Source organism: Boeremia exigua (genome assembly GCF_020726555.1).
Source record: "Boeremia exigua strain MPI-SDFR-AT-0100 chromosome Unknown C7974scaffold_3, whole genome shotgun sequence".
Lineage (NCBI taxonomy): Eukaryota > Fungi > Ascomycota > Dothideomycetes > Pleosporales > Didymellaceae > Boeremia > Boeremia exigua.
Window position 1 is genome coordinate 2086287 of NW_025763520.1, and position 14912 is coordinate 2101198.

General features: G+C 51.0%; 7 protein-coding genes across 7 annotated transcripts; 3 read left to right on the forward strand and 4 right to left on the reverse strand.

The window, feature by feature from the left end:
- Positions 1–275: 275 nt before the first annotated feature.
- Positions 276–1363, forward strand: C7974DRAFT_432026 (chaperonin 10-like protein; the record flags this gene model as incomplete). Its single annotated transcript, XM_046144818.1, has 2 exons — positions 276–414; positions 465–1363. 2 exons carry the CDS (start codon positions 276–278, stop codon positions 1361–1363), a joined length of 1038 nt encoding a protein of 345 aa, XP_046000497.1.
- Positions 1364–2020: 657 nt separating this feature from the next.
- C7974DRAFT_132213 (uncharacterized protein) lies at positions 2021–4320 on the forward strand. The gene is made up of 3 exons (XM_046135406.1): positions 2021–2294; positions 2354–3308; positions 3361–4320. Exons 1-3 carry the CDS (start codon positions 2237–2239, stop codon positions 4274–4276), a joined length of 1929 nt encoding a protein of 642 aa, XP_046000498.1. The 5' UTR covers positions 2021–2236; the 3' UTR covers positions 4277–4320.
- Positions 4321–5450: 1130 nt separating this feature from the next.
- C7974DRAFT_132300 (uncharacterized protein) lies at positions 5451–6861 on the reverse strand. The gene is made up of 2 exons (XM_046135408.1): positions 5893–6861; positions 5451–5846 (listed from the first exon to the last, which is right to left on the reverse strand). Exons 1-2 carry the CDS (start codon positions 6653–6655, stop codon positions 5677–5679), a joined length of 933 nt encoding a protein of 310 aa, XP_046000499.1. The 5' UTR covers positions 6656–6861; the 3' UTR covers positions 5451–5676.
- On the reverse strand, positions 6741–8787 carry C7974DRAFT_132289 (uncharacterized protein). The gene is made up of 2 exons (XM_046135407.1): positions 7163–8787; positions 6741–6818 (listed from the first exon to the last, which is right to left on the reverse strand). The coding sequence occupies exon 1, from the start codon at positions 8491–8493 to the stop codon at positions 7171–7173; it is 1323 nt and encodes a 440-aa protein (XP_046000500.1). The 5' UTR covers positions 8494–8787; the 3' UTR covers positions 6741–6818; positions 7163–7170.
- A 612-nt stretch (positions 8788–9399) lies between these two features.
- On the forward strand, positions 9400–10290 carry C7974DRAFT_432028 (beta-lactamase-like protein; the record flags this gene model as incomplete). Its single annotated transcript, XM_046144819.1, has 1 exon — positions 9400–10290. The coding sequence occupies one exon, from the start codon at positions 9400–9402 to the stop codon at positions 10288–10290; it is 891 nt and encodes a 296-aa protein (XP_046000501.1).
- A 449-nt stretch (positions 10291–10739) lies between these two features.
- On the reverse strand, positions 10740–11906 carry C7974DRAFT_410444 (uncharacterized protein; the record flags this gene model as incomplete). The annotated part of the gene is made up of 2 exons (XM_046143472.1): positions 10740–11648; positions 11700–11906. 2 exons carry the CDS (start codon positions 11904–11906, stop codon positions 10740–10742), a joined length of 1116 nt encoding a protein of 371 aa, XP_046000502.1.
- An 884-nt stretch (positions 11907–12790) lies between these two features.
- C7974DRAFT_304898 (T-complex protein 11-domain-containing protein) lies at positions 12791–14789 on the reverse strand (the record flags this gene model as incomplete). The annotated part of the gene is made up of 2 exons (XM_046137997.1): positions 12791–13828; positions 13875–14789. 2 exons carry the CDS (start codon positions 14787–14789, stop codon positions 12791–12793), a joined length of 1953 nt encoding a protein of 650 aa, XP_046000503.1.
- Between the last annotated feature and the right edge of the window lie 123 nt (positions 14790–14912).

A 14912-nucleotide genomic window follows, 5' to 3' on the forward strand; every position in this document is an offset into this window, starting at 1 on the left:
CTTGGCATACAAAAACGCTCAACTTGATGTTCGGGATACCAAACTGAGTACTGCGACAGATGATTTGTAAGCTACCGTACAACCAACAGCATTGCTTCGGCTATCAGCCCGGTTATGTGCTGCCCACTAGTGACGTAGAAAGCAGTGAACTGCTCAGCATCGAATCATATCTACAATCTACAATCTCGACATCGAACGAAAACCTTCCTTGTTCAATCTTTTTTCACGATCGTTTTGCACCGCACGGTACACGCACAAGGCCGGAGATCCTCGCCATGTCTTTAAGCGGGCGCTCTCAAGTCCAATATGGAGGCGACAAGCCCCAATTTGCTCTCAAGGAACTGAAGGTCCCAGAAATTGGCGATCAAGAAGTACTAATCAAATCTTCTCACGTCGCTCAGAATCCTACAGACGGTATGGCAACTAGGGTAGAGCCAGGTCGACAGAGACCTAACAGTGTCTAGTTCAATCATTCGATGGAAATGCTTTCGGAGATGGAACAGTACTAGGTTGCGACTTCGTTGGCAAAGTTGAGGAGATTGGGAAGAACGTATCCCGGTACAAGAAAGGTGACACCGTCGCTGCTCTTATTTGGGGTGGCGAAGTCAAAGGACACGGGGCTTACAGCGAATACACAATCGCCAACGAGCTCATCAGCTTCGAGGTGCCTGGATCAATATCTCCTGAAGCCGCCGCCACGGTCCCGCTAGCATGTTGCACGGCGTGGCTCGCTCTTCTGTCCAAGGATTGTTTGGGTATTGACCGAAAGAGTGGCAAACAAACTTCCGTCCTGATTTGGGGCGGAAGCTCAAGTGTGGGACTCTATGCCATTCAGATCGCACGTCAACACAACTTCAACATCGTGACTGTTTGTTCGCCCAAGCATCATGATAGAGTCAAGTCCCTTGGTGCGGACCACGTCTTCGACTACAAGTCAGATGATGTTGCAAATCAGATCAAAAGTGTTGCACCCAACATCCAATACATCTTCGACACCATCGGCGACAAGTCAAGCTCTGCTACAGCATCGTATGCTCTAGGCGAGGAGGGTGGTACGCTGTGCACAGTACGACCAGGCAAGGCGAATACCGAGGACGTATCAAGCCAAACCAAGGTTACCGATGTACTGGTTTGGACGGCATTCCTGAAGGATCATCAGTACAAAGATTTCAAATGGCCAGCGAATCCAGCCGACCACAAGCTGTCGGTCGAGTTGTTCGAGAACTTGCCACTGTGGCTTGATGATGGGACAATCAAGCCAAACGAACATAAGTTGCTGAATGGACTGGAGAAGGTCCCCGAAGGTTTCCAGGAGTACAGAGATGGGAAAATCAGTGGGTATAAGCTCGTGTACGCTTTATAGCAGCGCTCACTGCATAGCCACTCTCGTCACCATTGAGATGAATACGAAGCCATGGTACTTCGCAAGCTGCTTAAAATCCAGAATCCCATAGTTTGATGCCTCTATTTCTTTTTTCGCATGCTCATGGATCCTTGTTGAAGCGAGCTGCGACTGCAATTAGGAGCAGGCGGGATGCGGAATCGATCAGCAATACAGCAGCGACACGACGCCCAAGTTTCATTCAAATCGCCGCCCCGCTTTTTACCTCGACAGTCGGAAGCAGTATCTCTGGAAGTGAGCTCTGAGGGAAGTTGCCCTGCTCTCAGGCAATACAGCAAAGATCTTTGCCCCAAATGGCTAGTTCGGGGTGGAATGTGGAATGTGGGGTCAGGCCAGGCCTGCCCAATTGCAGCTTTCACACGTTCTGTCCTACAAATACAAAACAGACTGCGTAGTCCTTAGCGCTAACTCAAGCAAAGGCAACCGGTGAGCGACGCTCGATCCGTTCATGTATGTGCCTCCGGTCGTGCTCAACAGAGCGCATGGATGGCTTGGAAGATGAGGCTGACTGCGACGATCGGTGAAACCCAGTGCGCATCTCTCGACTCGCAGTCGGCCAGTCTACTACACCACTCCATCATTCTCCACGTTTACCACACCTTCCACACCTAACCCATATGACACGTCTCTAAGGAGGCTTCATTTATAATTGAACTAATCAGAAGTAAACACTTTGAGTTGTGATACAGAACGCGTGGCATGCACGGATTGGAAAGCTTCAGCCTGTCAGCCTTGCTACATTGAGGCGAAGTAATTCCAACATTTCGCACTCACAGGGCATGCACTCACAATATCAGAAGCGTCTGGATTTTGGACGTAAGAAATACCTCGAACATGGACAGTAATAGCAATAGCGCCATTACAGGACACTGGTACGACTACGCAGCACAAGGCATGTAGGCCCCGCATGTAGAGTTGGAGACTGATGACATACTAACTCGGCCTTCATAGAGAACTTTCTGTCTGTGGAGAACCAATGGAGTTACGTAATCATGGCTGCGGTAGCTGTTTGGCTTTCCTGGTCGGTCAAGTACGTCAAGAAGATCCTCGGCAATATAGCATTATGGCTTCACTTACAACCTCTCGAGCGGAGTACGAGCTCGCAAGACGATATTACAGCGCCAGAGGCAGTACCATTGATGATATCTCGACCGTTACCATTGTCTGCAACTGAAGCGGCCCAATCTCTTGCCAAAATCTACAAAGAGACTGGTGGCATTCGAGACCTGTTCTGGATGGCATTTGCAAACAACAATCTAGACGGGGAAGACAAGGCTAAGCTCAAAATATTCTCTGCATTCGTTGCCGCATTTGGTCTTGGGATGATCATTGCAGGTTACTTCGCTGCAAATGTCAGAGCGATTGGGCCAGTGATATTGGATTCGCCGAAGTGTGGACTGTGGGTGTTCAATGGAGCAAGTCGGTCTGACTTTGCTACCAGGGCAGGATTGATCGATCTTGCGAAGGAAGAAAGAGCAGCGGAGTATGCAGAAGCTTGCTACCATCGTTACCCCAGATTTGACTCTCGACGATGCAATTTCTTTTACAGCCGCAAACTCGTTTTTGGTAAACAAGAAAAGGAGCTGGATGGTCTGCCTGACTTTTCAAAGCCCTGTCCGTTCAAAAACGACATTTGCCGCAACAACCGTACCGTGACTTTCACAACTACGCTCACAGACGCAAGCGAACTTGGTATAAACAGTCCTACAACACACAGTTTCCGAAGGAGTACCACGTGCTCCCCATTGAAGATGGACTACCCTTTTATACAGAACTCGACCGAGAATGGTACTACAACCTACAAATATTACTATGGGGAGAAGCCTGGTGCAGATCCTCCTGTCAACTACACCTACAGCACAACAGGAGATCCTTGGCAGCGATTGGCGCCCGTATACGATGTTTTGTAAGTCTGACTTCTCTGTGACTTCTTCGTTACTAAAGCTCACGCGTTTCAGTGCCTACAATTCAGCCTCAGACCCAGTATTGTGGGAGCCACTGGACGACCTTGCCCCATCCGACTACAGTACTGTCACGATAATCTTCGTGTCTTCGTTACGAATCTTGTACGAGAAAAGAAGTGATGATCCGATTTTCCCCGCGGATGAATCATACATTGTTCCCGGAGACCCAACACCGTGGTTCAAGAATTCAGACCCTCGAGCACGTCCTTTTGCATGTGTAAACCAGATTGAAGTCTGCACACATGACGAAAAGACATGCTTTCCCTATCGCACGCCTGACGAAATCACCGGATGGACGTGGACACCAGAATTCACGCTCCTCTTTGCATCGCTTGATCGAACAGATATCTACGACTCTATCAGGAAGCGTCAGGGAAGAGCTCTAAAAGCCCAGAAAGTAGTTTCTAGCTACTTCTCCGGCTCCTTGGGTGACCGACCGTGGGTCGACGAAGTGCAGAACATGGTTGCAACAGCACATGCACGCACTCAAATCAATGCATGGAGCATCGCCCGAGGAGAAGACTCAATACATGAGGAAGAAGGCTATGTTGAGATAACCAAAGGTATGGGCAACCTGTGCGGCCAGCTGAAGTACAATCCTCAAGGTTATGCTAGCCTCAACTTCACAGCTTTCCTCGTCATATGCCTCCTGCCACCGACGAAAACGCTGAAGAGAGTGTGGTCCAAGTTTCGGTTGATGTTGCATCCGCTTCAGGTGACCAAGAACGGGTTCGGTGGGAGCCGCTCGTTATTCACAAGTTTGTTTGGCTGGTCGCTCTCATCGTACGTGCTATTATCAGCTTCATCGTACGTGCTATCATCGGCTTCGCCCAATGGCTTTTGGTCAAGCTTTCAAATATTTGTTTTAGTAGATCTGGCTCTAGCAGTGCTGACTAGTGGGTCATTCTAACGAGGTACTTATCTCAGCGTATTGCTGGTCAATACAAACTTTGCAATCATGAATCAAACCATCCAACAACAGCATGTGGAGTTGTCACAATCAACGTCAACAGCATCTGGTCAGGAGGCTCTGCTGGTATAATACGGTCGAGTGCCTACAAGAGTGGGTGACGTCTACGTCAGTTATTGGTGGGCGAAGTGCGCACATGATCTATTGAGTCGATACAAGCCGAAACTGGAGAAATCAGGGTTTTGGTTGGTCAGCCTTGCGTGCTTTGCAGTGCGCCCGCATACACGAGGCCCCCCATCTCACCGCAGAAGCAATTGGGGCGTGGACATGCAGACCTTACTGCCCACCCGACACTGTCGTGTTCAAGCCGGCGCGTTCTTCAGCCTGCTTCTCGACGACCACCTTCTTCTTCGTGCACTCACTGGATTACCTAGATACCTAGATATATAGGCTATTGCGCGATGCCGTCCTCAGGACCTGTACCCGATGCGACTACCTGTCCTTGGGTCTGGAGTGCTCAGCACAATAAGTATTTTCGCACAAAAGGCTTCAGTAAGGACGGCTCGGTCTTGTTTATTGAGTGGCATCCACCACTACAGCCAGACGAGATACGCCAGTATGTTGTACACTCCATACGTGCGCCATACGGAGCACAGCGTCTACTGACTGAGAAATGATTTGCAGACCTGCCTCGTACCGCCCTAGTCTTCCCAACGAATACAATCGCGCCGATCCCGCATACATGGCCGTTACACAAGTCAAGCATCACGGAAGTAACACTTATTGCGCAAACATTGATGTACCTGAACCTCAAACAAACGGTCAAGGATTTGGGGACGATTTACGACAACGCCACGACCAAGACAACCACAGAGGGCAGTCGGATGGAGACAAAGTTGGCGGCCACGAGGTGCTGGTTGCAGTCCAAGATGGCTACTACAACAGCTAGCTTCCGGTTGGAACCGATCCAACCGAGTTTGTGGAAGCTATGAAGGTTGGACAAGAATGTTTTGCATAGCACTGGCGTTTGAATTTGAGATACCCCGTGCGATATACCTCTGTAGGTTTGTGGAAGCGAGAAGCACAGTTAGGCGCAACGAGTCGATCATTGCGTTTTCATGGTATATGCAGCTACTGGAATGGATGAATCAGCACAGCCATCGCTTGTCGAAGCACGTCGTGTTTATACCGCGGCTCAGCGAGGCGCGCTGCGTAAGGACTCACTATACAACGTCCATCGCTCTCTGTTAATCGTATGAGCCTCAGATTTATGCATGTACGGAATGGACTTGAAAGACGAAGGGGATAATACTTTACACGATACTACGCTACCAAAGCCGCATTGGCGGGAAGTTCTCTCGTGAGAACCCGTCATGAGCTGAATGTCAAGACCAGAACTATCACTTCCACCGTAAACAATTTGTTACCTTTTCATCCTTCCAAAACCCACCTCGCAATCTGAACGGGAAGGTCTCTGTTGATAGAGATACCTTGATTCTCCCTCGAACGACCAAGGGTTCCATGCTGTCCCTCTTCTCCAATTGTCTTGATCTCCGACCTTCTTGTCTCTCTTCCAATATCAGCTCCTCCGTTAGCCTCCTAGTTATGGTACTCACCAAATACCCTCGTATGTTCGTAGTCTTCCCAGTCGCTGTCGTCATCATCGTCTGCAATCGCCGTTCCTTCGCCATCTTGCTTTCCGAGTCCCCTGGATGATGTTGCTGCACCAGTCGCTCCGGCATTTGCCCTTGCTCCGCTACCCTGTCTAGTACCTGGTGTGCTGCCCAAGCCGTCATCGAGACCATGGCCCATTCCTACATCCAAGTTGCCGCGGCCTTTGTCAGCAGTCACAGTGGCTGTCTCTGCCGTAGTAGCTACTCCTGGTGTAAGCATCGGCTTGCATCCCCACGTCTGGACATGCCTGAAGTTGTACGGCGATCCAATTTCCATCGGTCCCTGGCTGATCTCACTCACTCTTGAGTCCCTCTTCTTCTGGCGTCTAAACGTGAAAACCTTCTTCACTTGTACCTTCAGTCTGCGCCAACCTCCCTTCCTATTCTTTGCGCTCTTGATTGGCAAAAGGAGAGCAGATATGGTCAGTCCACTCTGGTTGGGCTCTTGGGTCTGGATTGGCGCCAAATTGCGGAACTGCTCAGGGATCTGCGGCACTGGCGGCTGCTCAAACGGTGGTAGCGCAGTGATGGTCAGGTCTGGCGTAGAGTATGCTGAGATGGCCGTATGGCTTGTCCCTGGGCGACGTGATGAAGATAAGTCGGATCTCTCATTTTGTCGTTCGGAACGAAGGTTGAGTCTTGAGGCACTGCGTGAAAAGATCCTGCTGTGCAGGGGAAGCATGTAACGAGAGTCGTTGGGCGCCATGGCTCCTTCGCTCTGGTTGTGTTCGAGCGAAGTGTTTAGTGTGCGGTGGCGATTAAGGTGCGAAAAGTTGCCTGGTGGAGGAGGGTGCCGTGTCAACCTGTCCTGGAGTCGGGGACGCGCGAGACAATACGAAAGGTCGATGATGGGAGAACTATCGTTGGTGCTACGGAAATTGCAAAATTAGTATGACTGGCCAAGATGAGGTTGCTGCTGCCTAGCTTTTGAGCACCGTGCTGCCGCGTCGCTGTTTGTTTACGTCCAAGTGTTGAAGTGAAGGTGAGCTTGACAAGTATTGCGCAATCGCCAAACGAAACCCTCCTATTGTCGTATGACGCGTTCTAACTCGTTTTGGGTAAACGACTTTGATTGAATTGGACTTTGTGCGCGTTTGCTGAAAAGTGTTCCTCAAGTTCAACTGTTAACATTCTATGACGTACATGGTATCTTTTGCTTTTGAGCAACTCTATCCGTTGCCAGGAATTTCCAACCTGCAAACACGTAACTTACAGACTACTTTATTTCATAAACCCATTCGGGCCACCCCACTGTCCCTTCACCATGTAGTTCTGGTAGACCCAGGGGAAGAAATCCTTCTTGAGATAGTAGAATGCCTTCCTCGGCACGCCCTGATCAAGGCCAAGAATGCGTCCAAAGGTTTCCTTAGGCACACCACCATACTTGAACTCCGCGAGCAGGACTTCCTTCTCACCTGTTGTGAGCGGGCAGGATGTGTAGCCGTCGTAGTCAGCGTTGAGCTCATGCTGCTTGTTCTCAATCGATTTCAGAATGTTGGAAACTAAAATTGGTGCCTGTGCGGTGACCGCAGCCGCGGTCTTGGAGGTTGGGAGCGACGAAGCATCACCCGCGGACCAGACATTGGCGTACTTTTTGTGACGGAGCGTGGCGTTGTCGACGTCGACGTAGCCTGCAGCATCGGCCAGAGCGCTCTCCTTGACAAATGCATGGGGGCCCATCTTAGGGACTGCGTGCAGCAGATCGAACTTCTTTTCAATCTTGTCGCCGGTGCTGGTCTTGAAGATTGCAGTCTGTCCATCGATGGAGACTAGATCGTGTGCGAATAGTCCTTCGATACCACGGTCAACCCGCAACTTCTCGAGAGCAGCAGCGTACTTGGGTACACCGAACATGGTTGGGAGGCCGGTTGCGAAAGAGATGTCGATGGACGAGCTTGAGTCGTTCTTCTTGTACAGCCCAGCATTGGACCAGCGGTCCCACGCAAGCCACATTACTTTCTGTGGTGCACCGGCGCACTTGATGACGCCTGCGGGCTGTGTGAAAATCGCTGTGCCCTTCTTGAAAGCCTGAATGTCGCGGGCTGCCTTGTCGCATGTTTCGTAGGTGTAGATGGTAGAAACGTTCGACGAGGAGTCGGCAAGAGCTTCTGGAAGACCGGAGATGCTAGAACTATCGACCTTGATGCCGGGCACGACAATGAGGTGCTCGTAATTGAGCCTGTCACCGTTACCGAGGGTGATGCTGTTGTCCTCCGGTGTGAAGCTACCGACGCTGTTGGCGTAGAGCTTCAACTTAGAATCGAGGATTGGCGCCAGAGGTCGCCTTAAGTCTTCCTTGTTCTTGAGGCCGCCACCAACAAGTGTCCATCCTGGCTGGTAGTGGTGGTATTCGGCTGGGTCTACCACAGCGATATCCTCTGCCTGGAATTTTCCGGTGCGTAGAAGCTGGTGCGAGATCGAAGAGCCCGCTGCACCAGCGCCTACTACGACAATCCTGTGGTTCCTTGATGCGGTGCTAACGGTAGCGAAAGTACGGGCAGATGCCTTTTGCGCCATCTGGCACGTGACGCGGCTGCTGAACATGTTGTGAGCAGGTAGTGCTCTCCTTTTAAGACGAGTTTGCAACTTGTAAATCCCGGCCTTTTTTGTAAGCTCTGTCACTGGTCTTCGACAACGCTCACAGCTGCAATCAGGTCCTTGAACGCGGTTGCTAAGAACTCACGCCTCAGAAGCTGTAGATTTTGAGACCCGCAATCACATCATACGCGCTACCGGTAAGCAGACTAGCGTCGCCGCGACTGGCTTTCAAATTCATTGCTGTGTTACTCCGCAAACATACGATCATCAGTCGTGCGAGTTGAGCCCCCTGCCTTTACGGAACATCGGTCAAGGACCGTCGGCTCCTCGGTGATGAGACTGGTGTTGCTGCGCTCCTCCGCGAGCTCCCGGCTCCACAACAACGTCGCCGAGCCGATTGCAAGCAACGTCGCCGACGCGGAGCGTCGCACATAGTCATTGAGTAAAACATAAGTAGTTCAGGCGAATCATTCAACGTGATGCTTGTCTCGTATTCGTCATGCGTCAGGGTTGCCACCATACTCGGCCTACAACTACACGATGGTCGCCGAACAAGATGCAATGCAGTAGCAACGAACGTCGGGGTCGAAAATTTATGACAGTATAAGTACTCTCTCATATATAACTGATCGCACATGCTCGGTTCATGAAATGGTTAAGATACGTTCAGTTCCTTTGAATATTATACAGATTCGATATTCAAACCCGATACTTGAGCCCGCCTCGTTTTCTGCAATCATAAACCTCAACAGTGACCTTCCACAGCGAATTAGTCCAAGTTACCGCAGAATAAAGTCGAAGTTGGCCCATCTACAACCGCGGGCTCAGACCTCTCTTCACGTGCCGAATAGTACACTACTCAGGCACTACAGCACCCATCAGCATCTGCAGCAGCATACACAATCCCGCGCAATGTCTGAACCAACAGTACATCCCGTTTTTGAGCCAGCAACAGGTACCTTCCAATATATTGTCGGCGACCCTTCAACCAAAGCGGCCGTTGTTATTGACCCCGTCCTGGACTTCGAATCTGGCAGCTCCAGCATCAAAACAGCTTCAGCCGATGCCTTACTTTCCCTGATCACGGCAAAGGGATATGACGTACGATATATCCTTGAAACCCACGCTCACGCCGACCACTTGAGCGCTGCATCGTATCTCCAAGCACAGCTGGGCAAGACTGGCACACGACCAGAGATTGGAATCGGGCAGCGCATTGTGCAAGTCCAAAAGCTCTTTGGCAAACGCTACGGTGTCCCAGCAACACAGTATGAACTCGTCTTCGACCGTCTTTTCTCTGATGACGAGATCTTCAATGCAGGCAACCTGCAGATCAAAGCCATCCATCTTCCTGGCCATACACCAGACCACATGGGCTACTGCATCGGCCGCAACGTCTTCTGCGGCGACTCGCTGTTCCACAGCGATATAGGAACCGCTCGCACCGACTTTCCCGGTGGCAGTGCACACCAGCTCTGGGAGTCGAGTCAGAAGCTGCTGGCTTTCCCCGGCGAGACAAGGATCTGGACGGGCCATGATTATCCGCCCGAGGATAGGAAGATGCCCATGCCGTTCATGACCGTGGATCAACATAAGGAGAGGAACAAACATGTTATGACTGGCAGATCGAGAGAGGAATTTGTCACAATGAGGCGCCAAAGAGATGCTGCACTGGGAGCGCCAAGGTTGTTACATCAGAGCTTGCAGATCAATGTTAGGGGTGGGAGATTGCCTGAGGTGGATGAGAGCGGACAAAGGATGGTGATGGTGCCATTGAAACTGAGTGGTGCGGAGGCATGGTAGTCGGCCATGGTGTTAACAGGCAGGTCATTGTCTTCGCCTCTAGCTGTTAGGTTTGTTGGCTCATGAACGGTAAGATCACTACTGTGGAAGTGCTTGCTAGAAACGAGCTTATAGCCTATATGTTTCCATCAAGTAGATATGATTACTAGTCCGATCCATTTCCAGTGCTAGACGTGTCGGGCAAAGACAAGGAGCGACGTCTGTGCAACAAGGAGTCTTGTACAATACATCACAGCTCGCAATACATCACAGATCAACCTTGCCTGATAAGCGTGAGATGACACAGTACGCAGCTAAAACTATCAGGCCATCTCGGGTGCAGAAGTGTAGATCGTGAATTAACAGTCGTGGATATTTAACGCCGGGTCCCAATATATCCTTTTGGAAATGCCGAAAACAAGGTATCGTTGAACACATAGATACGCGACAAAAACAATGCGAAGACTGCACTAGTTGCCAAGCCAGTCTAGGAACTCTGGTGTGAAGTAGCTGACAATGATCGTAGCACCTGCTCGCAGAATACCCTGCGTGGCTTCCTCAGCCATGGCACGCAGGTCGAAGACGCCCGCTGCGGCTGCTGCGTGAATCATTGCGTACTCGCCAGACACTTGGTACGCTGCGACTGGCATGTCCTTGCCAATCTCTTTCGCGTCGCTGATGATATCCAGATACTGGCTCGCAGGCTTCACCATAATGATGTCTGCACCCTCGTTGATGTCTCGTGTAATCGCTCGTCGTGCAAGACCACGACCACCCGGTGGCAGCTGGTAGCATCGTCGGTCGCCGAATGAAGGGACTGAGCCTGCAGCGTCGCGGAAGGGTCCGTATAAGCACCCAGAGAACTTGGCAGAGTATGACATCAGCACAACCTGGTGAGCAATGCCAGCTTCGATCAGCTTCAGCTTGATTGCGCGAATGCGTCCATCATTCATGTCTGAAGGCGCAACACAATGTGCACCAGCTAACGCGTACGAGATGGCAACATCGCTAATGCGCTCCACCGAAAGCTGGTTGTTCAGGCTACCATCGTCTCTCAAGATGCCACAGTGTCCATGTGATGTGTATTCGCAGAGGCAGACGTCTGCGGTGATGAAGAGGTCAGGGAATGTGCGACGGAGGAGGCGGATAGCCCTAATGACGGGGCCCTTGGGATCATCTGCGTTGCTGCCGAGGGCGTCCTTGGCGTTCGGTGCGATCGGGACACCAAAGAGAATGACCGACTTCAGGCCCTTCTCGACGAGCGGTTTCAGGTAGGGTACAAGCTTGTTCAGGCCTCGGCGGTGCTGGTTTGGCAGGGAAGGAATAAGCGTCTCTTCATCAGGCTGGTCTGAAATGAAGAGTGGGTAAATGAGCATCGACTAGATAATGTCAGTGAGCGCGCGACGCAATCGCAGCGCTTTGAAGCGCACCTTTGTAAGCTGTCGCTCTGCCTGCCATGCTCGTGCTAGAGGATGCGAGTACCCTCCGTGTAGTTGACTCTTGATATCACCAGATATGCTGACGCTGGTAGCAGCTGTGCTGGCATATGAGCGTCCAGCTTCGGAGGCTGCTGAGCGCAGTTCGGGCCTGCTAGGATTGCGGTATGCAATGTCTGAGACGAGCGACGAGAACGACATGGCGACGATGTACGATGCGTAGGGGACGGGTGTGGTTGTGTGAGGTCGTGCGACAGGTGAAGCGAGCGGAGAGCAGGAATGCGTTTCGTGTGGAGTACAATATATACAAAGTCGGGTCGGTTATAAAGCGTTCCCGGTGCAAAAGTTGGTGGAGGGTGCTCAGGTGGCGGACAGGGATCGACAACCGAGGAGTCCAAGTCTTGTACAACCCGTGGTGATGTGAACGTTTGTCAGCTAAAAAGAACCTGTACTGTGCGTGAGGCCGAGATGTGAGCAGAATTGATTGCTTATATTGCTCGCCCTGAAAGAAAGGCCCGGAGTTTTACTTGATGCATCGCACCTTGCCTCAGACTGCCGAATAATGTCCTACCAACGAGAGGGCAAGGATTACCGAATCGTCGGAGGCCGGACACATCTAGCGCACCCAGAGCTCCGAAGTACCATTCCGAGTTCCGAGGAGGCTATTCATCACGTTTGCACATATGTCCAATAAATGTTTTGCCTGTCGTCCGTGCAAAGCTCTCTACAGATTACATGTAAATTTGTGTGTAGGATGGAACAATGCATGCGCGGTGATTAAAGTTGCTGTCATCAACTTATTACCTACGAGGCTGTCTTCTACAGCTATAGAACCTGAGAAAGCTAGCTACATGAACTCCTAAACACCAATCCATGCTTGGTGTATCGCTAAAAAGAAGACCTTGACAGCAGTAAATGAATTTCAAGGAACGATGTCAGCGCTTCAACTTCATGCTTGCCTGTATCCTTTGGCATACCCACCCCAGCAATACTTTTGGTACATGAAGTGGTATCGTAGAGAAGATGCACCAAAACGCCAGTGCGCCGATGCTATAATGCGGAAAGAAAAGGAAATGAATGCGATATCACTGCGAAGGTTCCTCATGGGCGACGTGGGTTTCTTCGTAAGTATTTAGCGCATCGCCGGTCCTTATGCAAGAAGGGACTGTCAAATCCGCGGGCTGGGTCACCATCGTGGATGCAGGGTGTGTTGTGATTGCGTCTTCCTGTACGTAGGTGATATTGCCCCAGACGCGCCAATGCAAGATGATAATATGGGAGATGCGCTTCGCGATGTCTGAAAGTTTGCCTGTATCTGGATAGAGCAGTCGATGGGAAATAAACGTATCGGTAGTGGATGGTGCAGTGTGCACGGGTGGAATTGTCGTAGATGCTGCAGCAGGAACGAGAGTGTTGAAGAGCTCCATGGGGGATGAGTCCTTATGCTTGTCGATTGTAGCCAAAATCATGGGTAGCACGGAAGCTTCGAGGTTGCGAGCCTGGGTTGTGAATGTGCTGAAGAACAGGTGACGAAGATGGTGGTTTGCACTTGACAGATTGTCGTGGTCGTAGGCTGTAGGTCGGCCAGCAAGATTGGACGCTTGTCTCAGTATCTCCAATGAAAGTGCTTCAGAGTTGGCCATCCACTGATGTGGTCCATAACCAACGCTCGACTCGCCCATAACTGCTACGAGTGATGATATCAGCTGTTGGCGTGTTGTCGACAGGCTTGGTCCCTGGTAGTTAAATTGCTGCAGAAGGCCTGCGAACATATTCAGGCAGACCTCGAAGAAAATTTTGTCTTCGATCTCTGCTTTTATGAGCTGTAGTCGGTCGGTGTCAAGGTACATGGCTTCGGGGAAGTCAGACCGCCCGTCTTGACCAAACAATGTAGCTGTCACGCCACGAACGAACACCTCAAGGCCAAGAGACGACGAATCGCATTGACTCGCACAGAGTGATGCGAACTCCAGAGTAGCGGATTGATACCACTTCTGTACAGTCTGGACGTTGACACGTGCTCTGCCGTTGACCAATTTTTCAAGGTGGTAGTGCGTCTCGAAGTTGACTGTGTCTTCAATGAGAAGGGTCTTGAGGTTCCGGATCTGATGATTTGCGACGTCCTGGTTGGTGTTAGAGCTAAACGATTCAAGACCTGATACTGCTTACTAGCTTCATCGACTCCAATATCCCTAGAAGCTCACATAATCCTTTCACGATAGTCTCCGGCTTGTTCTGCGCTACTCCGGTTCGAGTGTATGCGACCATTTTGTCCACCCATTGATCCCTCATTGGCGCGCAATGTTCCTTCAAAAGACATGACATCCACTCAGACAAACCCACAAGATCACAGATCCCTCTTTCGATCTGCTGCATCAACATCGCCACATCCAGGTGCTCCTCTACTCTTGAGTGATCGCGATCGGGTACAAGGCTCTTCAGCACGTCGCGGATGGTCTGGAATATCTTTGGTATACGTCTTTCAGCGTGACGAACAATGGCTGGCCAGTCGGTCGTGTCCATCTCTAGTAACGGCGGTGTCCCCCGGAATAAGCGACTGTAGAGCTCCAACTCCGCTACCAACGCGCTCCAGTATCGCTGTGCCAAGTTGACCTTCTCTTGCCCTTTTGCCCCATCCAGGTTTGGCCGGAAGCTGAGATCACGGTCAAAGTTAACGTCGTGTCGTAATCTGATGTTCGTGACGATGTTCTGGATGTCGAGCTCGCTCAATGACTGTCGTGTGATCGGTGGTAGATCTGATCCTTCACGGAATGCCTCAGCCAGCTCCTCTCCTTCAGGACCGGGAATCATGGTGATGAGTAGCTCAGCAAGCTGTTCTGGTATGTTTAGAGTTTGGGGCGGTGAGTTCGATGGCGTTCGCGCTGACTGTACAGCATACGGCTCCCTTGGTCTCTTGTCGTGCCCAGCATGTGGTTGAACTTCGCGACTGGGGAGTGACCCATGCCACGATGATACCGACGCAGTTCTCTTCCTTTCTACGGCTGGTCGTACGGCGTAAGTATGTTCGGTGGCCCGGAGAGCAGAAGCATTGCTGCCGGCAGCTTTCGGTGTCTGGGTACCCATGACTTCTTGATTACAGAAGCAGTCGCGGTTATTGTGTAATGAACGACGTTCTTTCATGTGTCAAGGCCCCTGAAATATGCGCAATATTGGCAAGAGAGATGGAAGCGGTGATGATAAGTTTTG

Bases quoted from the DNA above. Each gene is read 5' to 3' on its own strand.
- C7974DRAFT_132289 (XM_046135407.1), bottom strand. From the start codon at position 8,493: ATGTTCAGCAGCCGCGTCACGTGCCAGATGGCGCAAAAGGCATCTGCC.
- C7974DRAFT_132300 (XM_046135408.1), bottom strand. From the start codon at position 6,655: ATGGCGCCCAACGACTCTCGTTACATGCTTCCCCTGCACAGCAGGATC. The intron at 5,847-5,892 runs GTGAGTACCATA...TGATATTGGAAG, and splicing joins CGAACATACGAGGGTATTTG to AGAGACAAGAAGGTCGGAGA.
- C7974DRAFT_132213 (XM_046135406.1), top strand. From the start codon at position 2,237: ATGGACAGTAATAGCAATAGCGCCATTACAGGACACTGGTACGACTAC. The intron at 2,295-2,353 runs GCATGTAGGCCC...CGGCCTTCATAG, and splicing joins GTACGACTACGCAGCACAAG to AGAACTTTCTGTCTGTGGAG. The intron at 3,309-3,360 runs GTAAGTCTGACT...CACGCGTTTCAG, and splicing joins GCGCCCGTATACGATGTTTT to TGCCTACAATTCAGCCTCAG.